Raw genomic sequence first — 21,540 nt, 5'->3', positions numbered from 1 at the left:
TATCCTACCTTCTTGTTTTGTTCATGACAACGTGGAAAGTCTGCATTTAATAAGCAAATCTAAAGACTGATTCTCTTTCCAAAGGGAGACTGAGTGCCTAGAGAACATTTTCTTCACAGTGTGGGCAAGGCTGGCCTCTTGAGACATAATAATGGGCTTAAAACACACTCAGTAAGACCCTTGGTGAAAAAATAAAAATTTCCAATGCATATACATTTGAATAAATAAAATCTCCACATAAATGCTTATTTTGACTTTTTGTCTAGCATCAATTGCAAAAGCACTTCTGGTTAGAAAGCATTGTTCTGCCAAACTCCAGCTTGCTTTTTAGGAACAGAGAACTGGAGGAAAAGACCCAGAAATCATATGGCAGGGGGCAAGCAGGAGTGCGAATGTCTGGCCCCGCCTGTGATATAGGCTGGGACAATCCATTTTCCAAAGCCAGGGTCCCCTAGGACAGAGCTCCCTGCTGTGCAAGAGGAGCTGGCCGAGAGCAGGGGTGCTCACCCAGAGGGAGTAGCCTGGCTGGAAAGGTAAGGAAGGGACAAAGGTAAGACCACACAGCCGAGGGGCCACGTCAGACCAGCCTCCATGTCCGACACCAGGACTGAGATGTGACAAGCAGTTTGTACCCAGGGGACTGAACCACCGGGCTTCTCTGATCTGAATGTACCTTTCCCCCTCCAGCAGTGCCAGGCTAAGGAGTCAGGAACACAAAGTGTCTCCTGGTTTTGCCCCTCTGTGCTCCTACATCTGGGCCTCCCCGGCCGGATCCTCCATCCACCGTCCCTTAATCCTCTGCGCCTCACAAGTCCAGAATTCAGATTCCTCTAAATCGCTGCCGCCATTTCCTACTTGTTTATTGCCCACTCTGTCCCCTAAACCAAGAAACCAGCAGGGCTGTGACATCCAACAGGCTGCAGGACCAAGGAAAACCAGAACCTGGATGTGGAGCTTTCCGGCTCCAGAAGGTGGGGCGTGCATTATGGGCTGACTTCCCTGCTCCTCTGAGGACTGCAGGGCAGTAACTGGAGCCGATTCCCCAGAAAGGCTTGAACTCAAAGCAGGCCACGCAGCACTCGCTCCACCACATCCTGCTGTGCTGGCTGCGAAGTTCGCTGGGGACCAGAGCGAGACATGGTCATGGGTCAGCGACGCTAGGGCGATGGTCAGGGTGAGGCTCTTCCGCGCGGCCACCCACCAGATCGCTGGTCCTCTGCTGCCTGGCCCGTGCCACCTTCAAGGCATTGGCGCCCAGGTGGAAGCCCTGCAGGCAGAAGAGGGCCCGCTGGGCCGAGGCGGCATCCCGGTAGTGGAGGAAGGCCCTGCGCTGTGGCCCCTGCCAGGTGAGCCGGAGGGGTGCCGCACCCAGCACGCCGAGGGCTGTCTTCAGCTCGCTCACCCGGGCGTCCCGTGGGAGGTTCCCGACATAAACAGTGTTGGAAGGCACATCCTCCACCTGCCCGGAGCCCAGCTCTGGCAGGGGCGGGCCCCGCGGCTTTCTGACGATGCTTGGGGTGGCCAGAAGGTGCCGGGGCTCATCCCGAAGGGTGACATCCTTCCCAGCCTGCTCCTCTCTGCAGCGCAGGCTTCTGAGAATTGGGATTTTCCCCAGCATCTCCCAGCTGATCTGAAAAAGTAAAGCAGTTCAGCTAGTCTCGGGGTGTCCCAAGGGACCAAGACTTCTCATGAGGGAGGAAGACACTCAGGGGCCTCTGGCACAGAGGCTCGTGTAAGACATGAGCACACTCAGGCCATCCACCTCCACCTGCCACTCTGCGTCTGCCCAGTGCACCATGGCAGCTCGCCAGAACAGGCAGCTTTCTCCATCTTCCTGGGGGCCCAGGAAGCAGATAACCGAGGCCTCCCACCTGGAAAAGGAAGAGCTAAGGTCACTGGTATAAAGGTTATGGGGTTACAAATGGCACCTGCCCTGGTGAAACCCCAGGATAATGGGGGGGCTTCTGCCTCCGTGCCTCGCTCCCCTGCCCCCAACCTATGCCTTTGGGTAGGATGAGGTCTTCAATGGGGCCATGGGGATCTCCTCCTCCCTGCCTCTCTGCTTAAGGGCCAAATCCATCAAGGTGTCACTGAAAAAGCACCAACAAGGAGAATCTGAAGCAGAACCGTACACTGAAAACACTTTCTAGCAACGTGTCATCAAGCTACAAAATAACAAACAGCACACACGTTCCATCTCAACGAGCAGGCCTTCCATACAAAGGACATCTTAGGACATCTTTAGTTTCTTGGTCAAATCGATCAACAAAGGTTTCCTGAGCACCTGCAGCAATGGAGGCAACAGAAGAGCCCTGGTACTCGAGACAGAGCCTGAATTCGACACCCATGGCTCCGTCCCGTAGGGCAGGTATTCTGGGGGCTGCCTGTTGGGCCAGCATGAGCTTGGACAGCTGAGCCCGGGCAAAACTGGTCTCACATCTCTTGAGGAATCACATGGCAGAAGAGGGACAGAAAGACATGGTCAGTTCTTTTTGATAATTCATTTTTTAAATACTGCCTTTTTGGGGTTTTTTATTTTTTATTTAATTATTATTATTTTTTAATGCAGGTATTGGGGATTGAACCCAGGACCTCATGCGCTTCCCCCCGATGATTCATTCTTTAGAGATGCTTTCTGTGTTGTGTTGGGAACACAAAGCTGGTAAACGGTCAGTTGCCAAGAGGCAAGCATGGGCCAAACACAGGATGCCCAGACACGGGCCAGAACACTAGTCAGCACACAGGCAGACAGGCAGACTTTTCCACAAAAATAAACAGTTCAATGAGTACTAGTGTTCTCAGTACACGCAGGATCACATATAGCTTAGGGTAATGGTTCTTATCCTTGGCAGGATATCAAGGACCCTGGAGAGAAGTTGGGCTTCCCTCCCTGTCCCTGGTCCACCTCCGTCGGCTCAGATTCTCATGTTCTTTCAGAGTTTTCTAAAGCAGACCTAAATAAACTGGTCATAATTAGATTCTTCAGGATTTCTTAAGTTACTAAATTAAGCATTTAGAAAAGCCGATCAACTGCAATTACAATCAAACAAAAAGTATGACTGTCATTAAATGAAAGACTAAATATTACCCCACTCCAAGCACCAGCAGCAGGAACCACGAAGCTGCACCTCCTGGTAAACACCGTGTGTCCACCGGGGCCACCGTGAGGCAGTCTCGGCCGGGTGACTGCCCCTGAAGTGCTGAAACTCCTGTGGGTTTTTGCCCAGGGGACCCACAGGGCTACCTGAGGCAGAAGTGTGTGTTCTCAGGAAGCCTGACCCACGGGGCAAGGCTCCACACTCAAGAAGCAGGAATCCATGCTGAGATGTGTGTGAAGGGAGTACACATCCTTCTGTGCCCCTCCCTGGCGCTACCTTATCTTAAGCTGGCACACTTATAAACAGCCATCAGCTGCAGAATCGGGAAAGCAACCAGCATGCACCGTGAACCGCCCGGGTCCACAGAGCGGCCACGGAGGCACACACCAGGGGTCTCTGGGGTTGGAAACGCAGAGACGCACGGCTTTCATGTGAGACTGCTGTTTCAGGAGCCCTGCATTCTTTGGGTAAGAATGACAAAGCTCAATGCTGGCTCCCTCTCCGCCCTCCACGAGTCCTAAAGGAGAAATCTCCCTGATCACCAGGCGGGTTCTGCCACTTTCCAGCTGCCTGCCACCTCTGCCATCTCTGCGCTCCATGGGAGGGGACGGCAGGGGTTGAGGGCAGTTCCACGGCTGACAGAAAAGCCTCAGGAGCCAAGTGGATGGGCTGGACCTCCATGCAGGGCCCACGGCAATGCTACTCTATTTTCTCTGCCTGGCAATCAAGAACATTTATTACATTTTGTCAATTTGCCACGTGAAACGAAAGATTTTGCTTGTTAATCAAACATAAAAAAATTATGCTCTCTGTAACTAATCACCCCATTTAAAAAGTTAGTATAAAGCAAAATTGATACTTTTTTTTTTGGTACAGTACAATCACTTTTGCTGAAGCATGTGGATGGCAGTCAATTATAAATATGTGTCCCCTTTAAAGATTAAATTTAAAACCCTAGAAATAGGTGCTAAGTCCAACACAAAGGCATCTGCCCAGAAAAAGACACTCGGTTCTAATCTCACCTCTGTCACACTGGGGTCACATTTTGGTGTAAGCTGCTTTTCTCTCTGGTTCCCACTTCACTTGAGTGGAAGATAAAGGAGCCTGAGAAGGAGGACCTTTAAAATCCTTCTCTCTCAATAATGCTAGGACAGTAAAGACACACAGAAACACCAGAAGCATCTCTAACGTGAACTACAGTTTCCACAAAAACCACTAGTTCTCCTGCACAAGTCTACGCTTACCATGGCTGATGAAAATGCTTTTAGACACTTCCCAATGACCGAGGTGAAGTCCTGCTAGAGGAGGCCTGCTCAGGAGGAGAAAGGAAATGCGGTGTCCTCCACGGATGTCATTCAGGGGTTTTCTAAGGACAGTATCTCTTAATTGCAATGTGGCTTGTTTAACACACCTTTCTGCACATAACTGGTCACAGATGTCGCTCAGTAGACAAGGCCCCACAGGGCCAGCCCCTCCGCAGTGAGAGTGCAGGACGGGCTGGCCCCTGAGCACACCACTGCCCCATCGGACCACACCTGGGGTCAGGAAGACGTGGCTGCTTGGTGGCAGCCATGGACATCACTAAGAACTATTTAGTAAAGAACATTTTTATTTTCTGGTAGACACGATCACCTTACAACCTGTGCTACAAAATGCCAGTTTCCATCTGCATGCCGTGGCTCCCGCCTGGTCCTGATTTGAGTTGGGGGCAGAATGCCAGGCCCACAGGAGTAGTGCGGTCTCCCTCCCACCGGGCAGTTCAGAGCCTGGGGGGACAAACGCCTGCCCCATGGCTCTCGGCTTCACCCCACAGCCCAGAGCGCCAGCCCCTGGAGAAGACCGGCCCGTGTGTGTGGCCCACTTCACACACAGGCAGAAGCTTTACACAACATCCTGGATGAGCCAGTGTCACCTACTCACACAAGTATGACTTCTAAGAACTGTTGCATATTTAACTATTTTGGATCTCGAGTTCTCATTTTTACCTCCGGAGAGCACACTGAGAACAGAGGCCACACCTTAATTCTGCAAAACTGGATTCAAACATAGCTAAAGCTGAAAAGTCTGCTTTGGAAAACAGTCATAAAATTCCAAATGTTTTGTCCACTAAATAGTTTGATTATTAAAGTAATACATACTGGCTGTGGGAAATTTGAGGGAAAAAAGTAGAAAACAAATCTGAAACCCTATCCCACAGAGATAACTACTGTTAATCTTCCAGTGTGTTTCCTTTTGTGTTTTTTCTATGCGTATTTTAACATAATAAGCAAAACACAAAATTATACTTCAAACATATATAAATTTATACTCTGCTTTTTACACTTAAAATTTCTTATACCACAAACATTTCCTCATGCCATTAAACATTCTTTAACAATGCTGTATGCACAGCCTACTGGCATTTAGGTCACTAACTTTCCCCATTCTAAGGCACTGCAAACCTGAGGACACAAATATCTTTATCTGAGTTTATAAATATTTCTCTAGGACAGATCCCTACGAGATGAATTACTAGATCAAATGCAGTCACTCTTTCGAAATGAAAGCATCGGATGAGTGTTTATGTGGGCCGGGGAGCTGAGCTTCAAGGTGCCAGGACTGCTGCTGCCTGCAGGGGTGCTTTCTTTGAATCCCTGTTCCCAAGGCGCCCTGCCACCCTTCAGAAGTCAATGTGGCATGCTCCAACCCTCTGAGAATGGCCCTCCCACGCAGGCCGGTAGGGGTGGACAGGCTATACGGTGTGGAAGCTACAGAACTATTTGCTTCTTTGTGTCTAAGCCCAAGAACGGCCCTGGCAGAATCCCATTTCCTTAATTAAGGAGAAAATGAGTTGACAAGAAAGTTAGTTGTTCAGGTTCTGGCCAATGGCGTCACGCTGCTCTCCTTGGTACCTTACGGCAATGACTGCGGGGAGTAGAGGAGGGTGCTCCCTGGACTGGGGCCCTGGTGGCAGGGAGCACGACCTCCCAGGTGCCCTGGGTTCCATCTGTGAGGCGGCCCCTCACAGATCATCTGACACATGGCTGTCCACAGGGAGGGATGTCTGGATTATGGTCCCAGAGACTAAAAGGCCACTGAGCTGGAAGAGTGCTCAGAGGTTCAGAACCACACTCCCACCTCGATGCCAGGTCTCTCGCTCCATCCTCGAGCCTTCCTCTCCCCGAGGTGGACTCAGGGAACCCCAGGTTCTCAGGCGGATGGGCTGGAGCGGCTGTGTGTCTTGCAACTCATACATGGCCAAGGGCGAGGAGAGCGCGAGAGACAGAGGCCCACGTGCTCAGAGCAGTCACACCTTCCAGAAGGAGGAAGGAAAAGCTATCTCCCTGTGCCTCTCTCCTTCCTGTGCCTCTGCCCTCCTTCTCACTGACAGGCAATAAAGGGCACATGGTGACAATGCACTGTGGAGAGACTGGGCAGGGCCATCCTGGCTCAGTTAAGGAATCTGCCGGAAGCCAGGAGAAGAAAAACCATACAGCCACATCCAGGCAGATCTCTCGCAATTACTAACCACTGTTCGGCACTTGTGACAGCCCAGATGACCAGGTCCTGCCTCCGCCTGAAACATCAGTGTTGAGTGTCCCCATTTTACAGTCAACAAACGGGGGGCTTGGAGAGGGCGTGCCCTGGTTTCAGACACCACCACTCAGTGGGCCACTGCCACTTCTAAGCTCTAAGCTTCTAAACCACATGCCTTCTGGCCTTCAAACCACAAGACATGAGCCGAGAAAGGCCCACGTGGACTTGGAAGGCAGGTTGAGGGGATCCACTGCTCGAAGTACCTAGAGTGGTAACCAGAGTCCATATCAAACCAGCCTGTGGGCTGGGGCAGCACTCACACTTCCTGAGATGTGGAAGCAAAGGCCAGGGAATCAAATGCTGCACAATCCTTGTGTATTAAGAATGAGTTTTTTTTTCTTTTTTTTTAAGGCGCCACATTTTGTACTTATTTCACAACCTTTCATTTGAGAGGGCTACAGTGTTTAGAAAAAAATGAATTCCAGGTACTCCAATGAAATAGACAAGAGGCAAGTTCCTGGATTCTGGATTCTGATACCTACATGACAACGAGTTTACGGGTGGAGTGTCGTGCAAGGATTTACCAGTATGTGCCAGTGGTCAACCTGAAACAGTGCCACAACCCAGCTCTGAACTGCCCCCTCCACCTCCCCCAGTCTTAATGGAATTAGGGGCCTCCTCCCCATCGTCGATGAAAACACACTCTGGCTGCACCCAGAGCAAGGTCATGACAAAAACCAGAGGGGCTGGGGCATCTGTGCCTTTACAGGACCTGTGCAGAGGGATGACCAGCCGGGAGGAGAGAGCACTGGGAACACAGGACCCAAAATGAGAAATGGCTTGCTGGGGCATCTTGCCAAGGCCCCATTAGGAACTAGCACGCTTCAGGAGAGGAGGAAGCCGAGGTGTCCACAGGCGGTACAGCCCAGGACCCCGCAGGCACCAGCATGGCTGGGGTGTCTCAGGAGGCTGGGCTTGAGTTTGGTTTTCTTTCATCTAAGAGGGATTATATTCCTCTAACATAACTGATAACCTGAGTAGTCGCTATTTTTGTTTTTTTCTTGTTAAAATCTGCAGCTCTTCTCCAAGGCCACACGTCTCTCTCTCCCTGGAGAGGCCCCCTGCATCTCCCTACCGCATTGCAGTTGGCGCAGTTGGTGCTGCAGCTGGCCCGACTGTGAAGTGCTGGTCCCAGGGCACCTGCAGCCTCGCTGGGGTGGCCCCTCTGGTGTAACCTCCGCAGACCAAGCACTCACCCCTGAGCACAGCCACTTCTCTCCCTTGACTCGTGTGTCGGCTGCCACACAAAGGGGGGCTGTGTGCCCAAATTCCAAGGTACCCTAAGTTCTAAAAGTCCTGAGGGTTGTTTTAATATTCACAAAGGGTGCCAAGGCCTCCTCCCTGGAACTCAGGGTGCACTTGAAGGGTCCCACCCTGCCCTGTCTGGTCTTGGGTACTCCCCTCTGCTCTCACAGGGCACTCTCTTCTGGCTCATCCTTGGAGGTACATGCACTGATTCCCACGCCCAAAGGAAGGCTGCCTTCCAACTCTGGATGACTCAGGTTTAAGGAATGTGACACAAGGATAAACATGCTAATATGACCAAGTTTCAATCCCAAGGGAGCACAGTGTCTCCTGTTTTCTCAGTGATTCTGGCTCTCTACCAGCAGACAGCATCATAACCTGAAGGCTGATACTTGGGGTCAAACCCCGACTGCAGGTTAGTCTGTAACACGCGCCACAGCCTGTTCTGGAGACAGACGTCACCAAGGCATCAGCTCACGAAGGCTCTGCCTCAGCCTGGGGATGCAGATGGCAGTAAGAAAATCTGGGTTTGCAAAAGGAAAGACTGATGATTTAGGACCATGCATAGCCGGGATGGCAGAAGACAGCTCTTAGAAATGAAAACTAGCTGGCAAGCAGATTCAAGGCATCAGCTTGATCACTTCTGGGTACCAGCTGACAGTACACCTGCCTGCTTATCAGAACAGGCGGGTTTGCAAAGCAGATTCTCAGGCCCACGCATGGAGACTGATTCAGAAGCTGAATTGTTCAAAAGCTCACAGGTGACTCAAACGCACAGCCATGCAATGCAGGCCTGGGGACGGTAGCCACACTAGACAGAGAAGGCAGGGAAAGAGGAGGTATCTGTAAGCCACGGGCTGGTACTAGCCATGCTGCCTGCCACAGTGACCCACCTTGGACCATGTGATTCCTGTTGGCTTAGGGCGCTCACACCCTGTGGTGATAACTCGCGTTGGGGTGAGGATATAGTCCACTGTGAGGTCGTGATCCTCAAGTAGTGTTTCAGGTATGTTGACAACCTGGTCAAACAGAAGCAGGTAAGAGCGCTGATGGGGAACAGCTCCAGCCGTGTTCACTGTACCGCTCAGCGGAAGCTCCATGTCTCCCAAACCCCGGCGGACAAAGCCCAGCTGCCCTGCCAGTGGCGAACTGGGCCTGGACGAGCAATGCCACGGCGAACAGGGCATGGAGCGAAGGCAGAGGCCCGTCTCCCCGCCTGTCATGCTCTCAGGGCGCAGCGGCAGCTCTGCTTGGCCTGTCCCCAGGAAGCACCTGGCAGTCGTGGACGATGGTGACCACTGGCGTCCCCGGGCCGACTGCTCCCATCGACACCATCATGGCGTATTCAAGGTCAGCATAGCCTTCTCCCTTTCCAATTCTCCAGCCTAAGAGGCAATGCAGAGAGTGAGCATCTCTGTGGGGTCTGGGGAATCGTGCGGAGCACCTCTCTCATCGGGTCACAACGGAAGGAGAGACCTGAACCCGGTATCCCTGATCCTTTCACAGACGCTTCCAGGTAACCCTCAGCAGCCCAGCGAAAACAGAGGAGTGAGAGGAACAGCCACACTGACCTGGCGCGTGGTCAACACACACTGAAGTGAACTTGGAATCCTGTCAACACAGAGGCATCTCCTTTACAAAGGAGACTGAGCTGGCACTTATGTGAGCTGTACATTAGCGGAGCTCAACTTAAAAGTAATGAAAAGAGTAGATTTTTAAAAGGCTACAAACAAATTCCTACTAAAGGCAAGTCTTTTTCATCTTGGAGGGAAAATACAATGTCTAGTTCAGCGATATGGAGGCGAAATGGCATAGCCTTGCCGCTAAAAGCACCAAGGAGCGGCCCGGCGCAGCCCTGCAGCCCGGAAGGAAGCAGTTCAAGCAGCATTAGTGCTATCTTGTGAATTCAAAATGTGACAGGAGGAAAGGACTCGTTACCTAAAGTGAAGGACAAGCTAAGCAGGGGAAAAGGACGCAGCAAGACAGTGGGTGTTGGCACGCCTTCCAGCCCCCGGGTAAGGCCCTCTCAGCAGGACACCCAGGCCGGCTCAGGACTTCTGACTCCTACTCGGCACAGGCATCACCGCCAAGCGTGCACGCACCTTGCTCCTGCGTCCCTCTGAGACGCCCACCTGGCCGTGCTGCTTCAGCCACAAAAAGCCTTCAACCATTCATGCAAAGAGGCAAGAGAAAGACAATGCAACAGCATAACAGCAAAGGGTATGAACAGCCCAGAGAGACAGGCAGATGGACGGTGAACACAGGAGAAATGTTTAGCCTCACCCATACTAGATGCAAATCAAGAGGCAATTCAAATACCACGGTTCACTATCAGACAGAAAAATTAAAGTGGGATGATGCTAGTTATTAACAGGGAAGCTGGGAGAGAGGCAAGGCAGACAGTCCGGGGTGCGGGCTGGGTACCCTTTCTGGTGGGTAATTTGGCAACATCCATCAGGATTTAAAACACTTTGTTTTTTCCCTCTTCTAAGAATCACCCCAAAGATAGTCCTTGAGGGCACCCCAGACCATACAATAAGACTACACGTCATTCTAGCGTTATATGCAAGGGAAAGACCACAGCCAACGCTGGAGACAGATGTCTGTCAGTCAGGGCTGCTGAACAGGAGGCCGACCTCCCGCACTGATGGGCAGAGGCCTGGGCGACCCCAGCAGCAGGACAGAGCGCTGCAGCGCGAGCAAAGGAGCTGGATGAACGCACAGGATGAGCACATGGAGCATGCGAGACAGCTGCACCTCACACCGTGCTGACACTTACGTGGGCACCTGGGGAAAGGCAGAGGGAAGGTGGCCTGGTGATGCTTTCTGTGCTATCCACATTTTAAAAACATACATAGTAATTTTGTTGTTTTAATCAGAGAGTTTATCTAATTTAAACAGTGATGTTTACAAACACTTTTCTCTTGTTCATCCATCCTAATGTCCCTTTAAAAGTAGAAACCTTTGCTGATTTCCCACCGCCAAGAGTACAGCCTGAAGCCTGTCCTCCGGCCTCAGGCCTCGGGAAAGCCGGCACCAACCACCAAGGGCCGCGCTACATCACCATGCTGCTCCCTCTCCCTGCCTGGCTCCACTGGCCTCAGAAACACCTGGCAGGCCAGAGCCAGCTCTGAGGTCACCACTGAGCTGGGGCCCTGCTCAGGCTGACGGGTCCCTCCTCCAAGCCCACTGATGTCCCCCCTGGCTGCTGTTTCCAGCCCTGAGCACCCTGTATTGTAGGTAGTTCAGCTCCACATCTGTTCCTCCCACGCACTGACGGCCCAAAGCAGAGCCCGCCCAGTGCTGGCCTGGTGCTGGTGTGCCGGCGTGGAGGAAACGAGTGCTCTTGTGTACCTGTCCCTGAGGTCACAGATAAATTATCTGTGACAGGGAACACACAGAAAGCAAGGACTGAGAACTACAACACCTCACTCCTACAGCACCTCACCTGCTGGCTCAGAGTGGGAGCAGGGAAAGAGTCCACTTAAGGTGACGATATTAAAAGCCAACATTTAAAAACACAGTGTTCAGGGTTTGGAATGAAGGATTCAGAGCCTCTCTCACCAACTATTTACTGGGAACCGCTCTTGAAAGAAGAACTTGGCTTCGGCCAGTTAACGTTCACAGGAGAGCTTTGCGGATGATGACGCGGGAGGTTCTCTTACTTCTTCCCTTGCGGGGAGGGGGAGCTTTCCCAGCAAGGCGGGGCCCCAATCACACTGCACACCCCTACCCGGAGCCTCCTGAGCCCACGGCAGAACCAGCAGCTCGTTTCCACACAGCACCAAGCTGAGCCTGCGGGGAGCAGGACAGAGGGGATGGAGGCCCCAGGAAGCCCCGGCCCTGTCACCTGCCTGCGGGAAGTGCCAGGCCCACAGGCAGGCTCAGGACACCCCGCTGTCCAGGGGCCGCTGCTTCACAGCAAAAACAAGGGCCAGAACCCAACATCCTTCTGTCTACTGGAGGCTCTCCAAAACCAACTCTTCACTGACACGCTGCAAATAAATCCAGCTCCAGTTCCAGTCAACTTAAGAACAGAAGGACATCCTTCAACACCCGAAGAGAGATTATCTCACTTTATTTTTCCTGTTACAAAAAGTGAAAATAATGTAAAGGTGCTGAATGGGGCCAGGAGTGGGAGGGACGGAGTTAGTTCTTCACAGCGAGTAACAGATGCAGTGATTTTGGAGGCCAGGCATGCGTCCAGAAAGCTGAAATTACTCACCTTCAACGTCGGAAAGGTGACAGGGGCACCAGGAATAGCAAGCTACAGGGTAAGTGGGCACATTCCAGAGTTTCTGTTCTTACTCTTACCTTTTTCAGAAACAGCCACGGACCCCACCACCACCAAGTCCACAAGGACCCTGGAATCCAAGCCCACGGGAGCGCTGTAGTTCCTCACACCCTGTGGAGGGACAGACACGCGGCCTGAGAGCTCCCCAGCAGAGTGGCCACCCTGCCTCACAACTCAGAGTCCAAATGAGCCCCACAGGAAGCGCACCGCCCCACAGCACACACTCAGCACCATGGAGGTGGCAGCCCAGGAAAACCAGGGATCAGAACCATTTTAGGACATTGCCCACCATTCTTCCCCAGCAAAGACTTCAGGAGGAACTGACAGCACAAGCCAACAAGACAGTCATTTCATAATGCTCAGCAAATCAGCCTCTCCCAGGAGGCAGAAAGCACAGTGTTCAGAACACAGGCTCGGGGGCCACAGGGAACTGGGTCCACATCCCCCCTTGCCCTGTGGTCTCTGCAGGAGGAAACTCAGCTTGAGTCTCTCCCTCAGTAAGGCAGGGACACCAGCCCTACCTCGCCCCCTGGTGTTGGGGTGAAATGACAGTGGGGGGGGTAAAGCGTGGAGCACATAAGATGTGGTTGTTAACTGTGTGTATTACTTCACCAGGAAATACTCTCTCACTCTTCACGAACAGCAGATCACTCCTGACGTATTAAGTATTCAACCAGAAAGCACTCAAAGTACCTCCCTTGTACTGACTAAGGGAGGCCTGCACAGGGAGGCTGCTGCAGCCATGACTGACAACGGGCGACAGGGAAATCTAGGAAACTAGACCAGAATGCTGTGCGGATGTGATCTGGGGCCCTGTCGATGGATAAAGATGGGCTACTCATAGGATCAGTACTGTGCTTAGTCTGGGGCCTCCCAACAGTCAGACCACCATTATCGACCCATGGCACCCTTGCAGTAGGAAAGCCTGTCTTCCCTGAAGCTCACAGCGGCCATGCAGGCAGGCATCTCATGTCCACAGCCTGCGTCCTCAAGCCTGTTTCAGTGGGCTTGGTGCCTGGTAGCCTCGGGAAGCGACACCCGCATGGTGTTTCCTGTGTTGTAACCTGTCTGACCTCCTCTTCTTCCAGTGGGTCAGCCTCACCTGCTGAGTCTGACCAAAGCACGAGCATCCAGGAGTCTTCCTGACTTCCCAAAGTCCTGCTCTAGTCCACAGAGTCCCCAGATGGGTAAGGGACTTAAACAACCTAAATAATAACCACACTAAATTTGCATCTGCATGTAGATGTGGCCTTAGGAGCCTCTCCACTTTTTCTGCTACCATAAAGAAAATGAAAATCTTTTTGAAGTTCATGACTTGATCTCTGATTTCCATCCAGTATCTCATGATGTGAAAGAGCCCAAACACCGCTGTTCAGTCCGTATGGGATTCAGTCCCGACAGCCCGCCTGGCTTTACCCTGGCAGGGCCGTGCTGTCGGGAGAGCCTGTGAGAGACCAGCCGGTGCCGGCGCTTCACGGGACTCCCTTCAGAAGGGGGAGCAGGGTGCTGTTCAGGGTGACACAGACCACTATACCGGCACCACGGCCATGTCCAACCTGGACCTCAACCCCAGGAAAGAGCTGCTCTCACTGTCCAGAACCTACGACTCGTAACCCATCACAATCCCTGTCGCTCTCCGAGGTGTGGGCTCAGACCTGTGGCCACGTCTGCCCACCTCAGGGGACACATGGTGTGCACTTTGAACACTGACCAGAAAGAACCATGGGTGTCTCTTGAGCTTATCTTCCCTTTGCTCTTTTCTCTACACGTTTTATTATCTTACTTTATTTTATGTGTTTTTGTACGCCAGGTCAAAGTCTGTTTTTGGAATAAGCCAGGTTATCAATAAACAATAAAGCTTTCACTCTGTATACACTAGACAAAAGTAGAAAATCCCTTTTAAAAAGGAGTATCTTGATGCCCTATTTTTTATTCCTATTTGAATAGAAATAAAATTATCTGGGGTCAACTCTAGAACTTTAAAAATGTCACCAAATTCTATTTCTTTGCCTTCAAAAAACTAGACAAATGCCATTATAAGGCACCCCAGCATAAGAGTCGCACAGCTTGGCTTTATGACACTGTGAGGCAATTGGGAAAATCATGATGCTGAATCACCAAAGCCATCATCACTTAAGCACTTGGTGAGGCAATTTCCCATTGAACATATTTCGGAAATTCCACTTCGTGTCCCCAGTTGTATGGGACACTGAACGGCACCACAGAATAACGCTGGAGGGCGCCAGAGCACCAGAAAACTGGCTACTTCTTTTCTCAACGGGAATTTACAATTTGCCAACTTGGTGCAAAAGAAAACCGAGTTGCAGTTTTTCTCCTCGGCTCCTTTAATGACAGCATTGCTGATTACTTTAACGCTGCTCCTCATTTGGGTTTGTTAAGCACAGTTTCAACCCTGTGGTGAATTTGCACTGTTCTGACTCACCGGAAGCCGCGGCTGAGGACAGTTCTTCCCAGTGGCGGGCACTGCTTCTCAAACTTACCTCAGAGGTGGCACACCTTCTCAAGACATCTTTCGTTGCCCCGGGGGGTGGTATAATCTTATTAAACAACCCCGTTCTCAGTCGCGGTGTTGGAACCAGCAACGTTTTTTTGCTCTTTTAAAAGAAAGTCAATAAATGACAAAGTTTAACATGGGAACCTTCTTGCGTAAGTTTTTAACACTTCAGAAACAGAAGCAGGTCACAAGTCATAAAGCTTTCTGACTCGACTCTACTTGCCATTCAGAATTGTCACAGGTTAAAGTGGCAGTGCAAACCCAAATGAAGGTCTGTTCTCATTAAAACTCCAACCATAGCTTGCCTATGCCTTCTGTTGCCAGCATTACACACTATACAATTACAACGATGTTTTCATTTGAAGCAGGCCTTGCACAGCCACGTTAAAACATCATCCCATCAAGCATTTATATCTAGTTTGCTGCTCGGTAAATCGCAGTCTGAGAGATCAGGACTTGTTACAATCAATATATAAAAACTGACCCATGTCGATAGCCCTTTTCTTCTATGTAGTTCTCAAATGTCTATTGTGAGGCCCAGAGCAGGGGTTCTCAAAGTGGGGGCCCCTGGCTACCTGTGGAAATGATCAGAAGCTCTGGGGCGGGGCCCAGCAACCTGCTTGGACAAGCCCACTGTGTGTTCTGATGCACAGGAGGAGTTCGAGACCCATGGCCCAAGGCCACCACTGTAGATTATGCAGGGTGGGCCATAAGGCAATCATAAAACTTGTAAACTCTTTCATGTAAAAACAGCATTTTTACTTTTTGTGCAGGAGATGACAACCTAAGACCAATAAAACACTGTAAAATCAGAGTTTGGCTTAAATAAAGGTTTTCAACCCCAAGAAGATTATTTCAACACAGATAACGAGTACGTGCTATTTTCCTTCTGTGTGTGACAGAGGTGGGTCACTCTGTCTGCAGGCTCCAGATCCTAGGGGCACTGCACACTACTCTGCTCAGCCCAGTTCTGTGGACCTCAGCCCTGGCTGTACACTAGGATCCCCCGGGGAGCTCTGAGACTCACCAAGAGCCGATCAGCTTGAGCCTGACTCAGAACCGGTACCTGGCCACAGAAGTCTTCAAAGTTCCCTGAGAGGTGCTACCTTACAGCCAGGGTGCTCAGGCCAGGGGATCTCAAAACACCACCAGGGCATTTACTGTGAATAGGCTATAGAACCAAATGAGGGTCTGGGGTTGAGCCTGGGAAGCCGTGCCTCCTGGTGTGGTCTGCGGCCTGTGCGCCACCACCCCTGCCTGCAGGGCATGCACTTCCCCACCCAGAGTGAGGGGCGCCCCACAGATTGAGGCTTCTCAGGAGCTGTGGGGGACCTGAGTCATCACCTGAGGTCGAGTGGTGGACGGCAGAATCCCACAGACCCTGCACTGACACACAGAGCACCACGCTAACACTGTCAACAGTGCTTTGTTTCAGCAAAAAACATTAGCTGTTACATTAAATGAGTGCTGTTATCCAAATGTTATTGCTTTTCTAATTTTGCTTATATTTAATTTACATGTTTATTTTGGCTTTACAGTTGCGTAAGAGCTATGAGCATTAAAATTTATGCCAAGTTTTATGCTTATACTTACAAGATTAAGTTATAATAAGTTAAAGCAAGCCTGGGGGAATTTTTTTTTTTCTCAAAAAGGGGCCTATTATATCTAAGCTAAGAAACACTGTTCTAATTCATATATTTTGGGAACTCATTTATCAGATTTCTCACTCACAGGTTCCTAAGTTTTAAAGAATTTTAGTGTTACAAATGTAGCAGAGGAAATACACATATTGTAATCATTCTCTTCTGATAGATACATCAGAACTGGGATGACTCAAAGTCACTGTTTCAAAGCGCTTTCTCTTTGAATTCAGAAATGTTCAGGACCTCTGACTGACGATGAAAAATTTCCAGACAGTCCTGGAAAAAACGACTCCTAGGGCACGTTCTGCACTGAAGGGAGTCATAAGCACCATCCTCTAAATGTGGGACTGTGAACACTTGCCAACACCTGGGGAAGGTGGGCTGGTCAGTGGCCAGGGCTCCAGCTCGGGGAAATGGGATTACCTGCAGCGCCAGCAGCCGGACGCCTTCCAGCGGTTTATCAGGGTCCACTTTAACTTCCTGCGTTCTGGCAAAAGCCTCGAGGTCTTTGATGTTTTGGCAAGCCACATAAGAGCCCTGGTTAAGCAGACAGACAGAGGTGCACTTACGTCCAGGACGAAGAAGCGGGCATTTTTCTGGGGAGCGTCAGGATTGACTTTAATGGTTCTGGCCATTTTGAACGCCTGCAAGCGTGGGAAATGCTCAGCAGCCTGAGAAGCACCCTGTTTTTAAATGCAAGTGCATGTTACTGAGAGGACACGACACTGGGCCGCCCACAGCCCGATGCTCCAGCATCTCACCCAAACAGGCATGTGGGCCAATTCTGAGACAAGATCCAGGGTCACCTGAGAAACATCTAAGGAAGCAGCCAGGGTGAAAAGGGCTGAGAAGCAGCCTCACTGGGCTTCTTAGGGAGCCAACTGTGTGAAAAGCACCACAACAATCTCTAGCTTTTGGCCAAAGAAACCCTTTCCTCTGTCAGCAAACAGCAGCCTTAGCACCACCTCATGGCAAGATGCAACCCACCCACCAACCCTGCACAGAAAAGGAAGAGGCACTTGAGGGTGCAGGTTAACGCAACGAGGGGCATCTCAAAACACAAAAGTCCTGGCATCTGGTTCGGATTTCACACCACTCACTGTTCACCGAGTTCAAATCCACCGTGAAGCAGGATGGTAACTGAGTTACTATTGTTACTCATCTAGGAATAGCGTGCTTCCCCTGTGAATGTTCCAGGAATGCCTCAGTACCTTGAAGTTGGGAATCCTGTGATGAACAGGCCGAGGAAAATCAGCTAAATTTTGCGACTCCATGTAGTCCCAAATCTGCTCACGAATGTCTTGTTTGGAAACACCTATGGCAATAAAGGGTGTGACTGATGAACACAGAGACAAGAGCCATGCAGCGCAGCAGTCCCAGGTCACAGGACACCTGCTCCCACTGCACCCTGAGCTCTGCCACGCCAGACCAGAATCTGGGGCTTCTGATCCCTATATCAAAAAACCCAGGTTAGTGATAGGTTTTACCCTCACAACAAATTGCAAAAAGTCCAAACACTGTAAATTCAACATAACCCAAATGTTTAGGCTAGTCTCATGAACTTGGAGCATTAGAACAAATGCAACCCAAACCATGGACCCAAGCATTCCCAAGTCCTCACTTGGAGATGAGAGTTCTGCTCAGTCAAGGCTGTGATTTCACCCTTGGTCTACTTAGTCTGGAGACAGCCACAATTACTTCACTCTTGCCGTAAGTCCTGTATACTTGCCTTAAGCATAAGTGATTTCTAAGTCAGCTACTATTTTGAATTACCAACTACAACCCCCTTTATTGCAGGAATCTTTTACTCTAGATCCAATTTTGGAAATGAAGTTTTAGGCAACAGGCAGTCTTTAATTATTTGACTGGGTAAGTCCCAATAGAATTTACATTAACCATGTTCTCCTCTTAGAATGGAGAAAAACAAAAAGCAGTTTCCAGCTAAGCAGAAAAAGATAAAATCAGCACATTCATCTAAACACACTAAAGTATTCACTGAATTTTTGTTTTTCTCGGTCCAGAAGGATATCTCTGCATTCATACAGAACTTTGTTTCAGATCACTTTGATGTGACGGGGCACCTCTTACCACCCCGGCAGGAAAGAGGGACAGGTTCAAACTCTCGGGTCCTCAGTCTTCCCTACATGAGTGGAGGCTGCTTCAAGGTGACAAGAGGGAACAGTCCCATGGCCAGAGAGCTGGGAGCCTGGGTGGTGGGGTGGGGCTGGCAGCCAGCTTCTCACCATAAACATTTATGAACTGTGTGGCTTTGAATCATATGAATAAATTACGTTTTAAAAACTTAATTTTTTGTACATAGGGCTTTAAAACATACAAAGGCATCCATAATGAAAAGCCTCTCCCCATCATCTGCCAAGTACCAGGTCCCTTTCCCCAAGGCACTCAGTGCACCTGTTCTTCTGCATTCTTCCCCAGGCGCCTCAGGCTTCTCATAGAAGACACTTCCATTCTCGCCCTCACTCTCTTTCCCTGAGGTGCTGCACAATGCGTGCAGCTGCACACACTGCTCTGAACTCTGCTGCTGCTTGCTGTCTTGCAGATTAGTCCACATGGTACACAAAGAACACCCCCATTCTTCTCTGCAGTTAGACAGTATTCCGCAATGGGGGCAGGTCACATTTTACTCAAGTGGTCCCCTACTGATGCGCAACAGATGGTTTCCAACCTTGTTACTGCTGGGTGTCTTCACAACCTTCACCCATTTTATGTCAATTTGTTAAACCTCTACAAATAGTTCTAAGGTTTTAAGGGCCAGAGCCAAAGCTTTCTACTGCTTATGCCCTCAGGCTAGACACAGATCCCCTTGGAACAGCAGCACCCATACCAGACCCTTCACAGCCAGACGCCAGAGCCTTCTGGAGCCCACTGCAAACACTGCGGGTGCCTCTTGATCCCAGCTGTGCTTCTGAACCACCACAGAAACCAAGAATGCAGATTTGACTGTACTTAGGCAACATGCATCTCCAAAGATGCAGGCCAAGATTATACTGCTGTTGGCCTGGGTAGGGCTACATGGGTACTTTCCAGTGCTTGGCTTGTTCTTTCCTGCTGGGAGCACTGTCCCTCAGGAAAACCCTTACTCCTCAAGACCCAGCTTTGGCAAGACCTCCAGAAGTCTCCCTTACATCCTGCTCCACTGCCCTGGACCCCTGGCATAGGGTGTGGATGAGCTGCAAAGCCCTGCTGGCCTCTTTGGCCTCATCTCCTGTCACCCTTCACCTCTAATTCAAAAAGTGTCCCAACTGTGTTGTTCCCTGGCCCCACACACCTGCCCCTCCTCTCTCTTTCAGGCCTTTGTACCCCTCTCCTTCCTTTCCCCTCCCCGCTTCAGGTCTAGCTGAGATGCCACCTCCCCCAGAAAGCAATCTCTGAGTGCTCGATCACAGACCCATGTTCCTTCTTTAAGAACCTCCCTCCTTTAGGAACCCAGAGGACCCTCACTGTTTTTTCAAACAGAAACCATTACATCAATACAACTATTAAAAGGCTATTCTATTTATCACTTTCACTAATGACCCAGAGGTCCTACAATATCCCCAACACTGTGCAGGATATGGTGTGAGACACAAGAAATGTAGGAATCGTGGCCCTTGCTCCAGAGTCAATGAATCACAAGCATCTGAGTGACTCCCATTTAGAAAGCGGTGGGATAACTGCAAGAGGAGGGAGAGAATGAAAGGGCAGATCCTTGCCCTTGGAAAGTTACCAAAACACGGGAAACGATTAGGATAATAAAAGGCGACATATATTAATGTGAGAAGTGCCTGAACCCTGTTCTGTTTTAAGTGCCTGTCAGGTCAGCATGAGTCTTGCTCTTCCTTCTACCTCTAGCCCTGGGCCGACCTGGCACTCAGCAGGCGTCTCCAAAGGTCTTTGTTACTATCCCACTGTACTACCAGCACCTATTTACTGTACTGTTTACATGCTGCCCACATTGTAAGGGAGGAGTGGATTTATTCAGGGCTGTCCACTCTTGGGGCACCAAGAGCCTTACTAATTTCTTTGCCAGGCAATCCTGCAATGAATCACCAAAGCTCAAGGGCCCTGGAGCCAACTTCCTCAGGGCCTGGGACAGCCGAGGTCTCAGGAAGCATTCCTTAAGAGGTCAGTGATGAAGCCCTCCAGCGTTTAGGTTAAACTGGCTTCCAGTCCTGCCCCTGCCGGCAGCTGTGAGCCTGTTTTCCCTTCTATAAAATGGGGATGACATGGGAGGCAGACCTTACGAGGGCGCACACCACCAAGTGCCCAGAAGGTAGCCTACTTCGTTTTCTCCCATTTACTCCACCCACCGGGTCGGGTTCCGGATCTGAGTCAGCCGAAGGTTCGACCCCGAAACCCCGCTCAGAGCCCTCCGCGTCCCCGCCCACCCCTCCAAGTCCCCAGTCTGTCTCTGGCGGTCCCTCTGCCCAATCCTCGGAAGTCCCTCCGCGCCCCCCGCCCGTCTCTCCGGTGGCCCCTCAGCGCCCCCGCCCGTCTCTCCGGTGGCCCCTCCGCGCCCCGCGCCCGTCTCTCCGGTGGCCCCTCCGCGCCCCCCGCCCGTCTCTCCGGTGGCCCCTCCGCGCCCCGCGCCCGCCTCTCCGGTGGCCCCTCAGCGTCCCCAGCCCATCCCCTCAGCGGTCCCTCACCCTCCCTCGGCTCCATGGCGACGCCGTCAGCGCGCGACTCCCCCTCTGGCGGAGTCCCGTACGAAGTAACGTCACCCGTGCGCGCTTTCCGCGCGCCTGCGCACTGGCCTGGAAGCGGGGGGGGCGGGGGCGCCGCCTAGGAGGCCTGGCGGGAAGGACCCACAGCGCATGCGCATGCGACTCCGCAGGCAGGGCTGCTGTAGGTCTGGTGGGGGAACAAGTGTGACTCCCGGGCCTGAATGTTTGTTCTTGGAGCGGGCCAGCATTGAGCACTTGCTCTGACGGGCGTTCGCCGGGCGCTGGGGGGCTACCAAGTGAACAAGCCCCTGGCTTGTCGGAGCCCACTGCCAATTCCAACATACCCACTTCTTCTGGTCGCCATAGATGGCCTCCTCCAGGAAGCCGGACTCGATTGCTCCTCCGTGACGGGATTCCTGTCCTCTGAGATCCTATAGAATTTAAATGATACAGTCTAGTTTCTGCTCCCTGACTTCTCCCTGCATCTCTTCACACACACAACTCC

The 21,540-nt window shown here is 51.2% G+C and overlaps 1 protein-coding gene across 2 annotated transcripts; it reads right to left on the bottom strand.

The window, feature by feature from the left end:
- Positions 1-843: 843 nt before the first annotated feature.
- On the bottom strand, positions 844-21,109 carry MTHFSD (methenyltetrahydrofolate synthetase domain containing). Of its 2 annotated transcripts, none has more exons than XM_045505213.2 (8): positions 21,018-21,109; positions 17,583-17,686; positions 16,941-17,054; positions 14,715-14,828; positions 12,234-12,324; positions 9,192-9,304; positions 8,813-8,938; positions 844-1,630 (listed from the first exon to the last, which is right to left on the bottom strand). In XM_045505213.2, the coding sequence occupies exons 1-8, from the start codon at positions 21,031-21,033 to the stop codon at positions 1,142-1,144; spliced, it is 1,167 nt and encodes a 388-aa protein (XP_045361169.2). In that variant the 5' UTR covers positions 21,034-21,109; the 3' UTR covers positions 844-1,141. The 2 variants fall into 2 exon arrangements, with proteins under 2 accessions (XP_045361169.2, XP_010966496.2); XM_010968194.3 differs by lacking the exon at positions 16,941-17,054 and adding an exon at positions 16,795-16,908.
- Positions 21,110-21,540: the final 431 nt, after the last annotated feature.

Source organism: Camelus bactrianus, chromosome 21, assembly GCF_048773025.1.
Source record: "Camelus bactrianus isolate YW-2024 breed Bactrian camel chromosome 21, ASM4877302v1, whole genome shotgun sequence".
Lineage (NCBI taxonomy): Eukaryota > Metazoa > Chordata > Mammalia > Artiodactyla > Camelidae > Camelus > Camelus bactrianus.
This window is presented reverse-complemented; position numbering and strand designations above follow the sequence as displayed.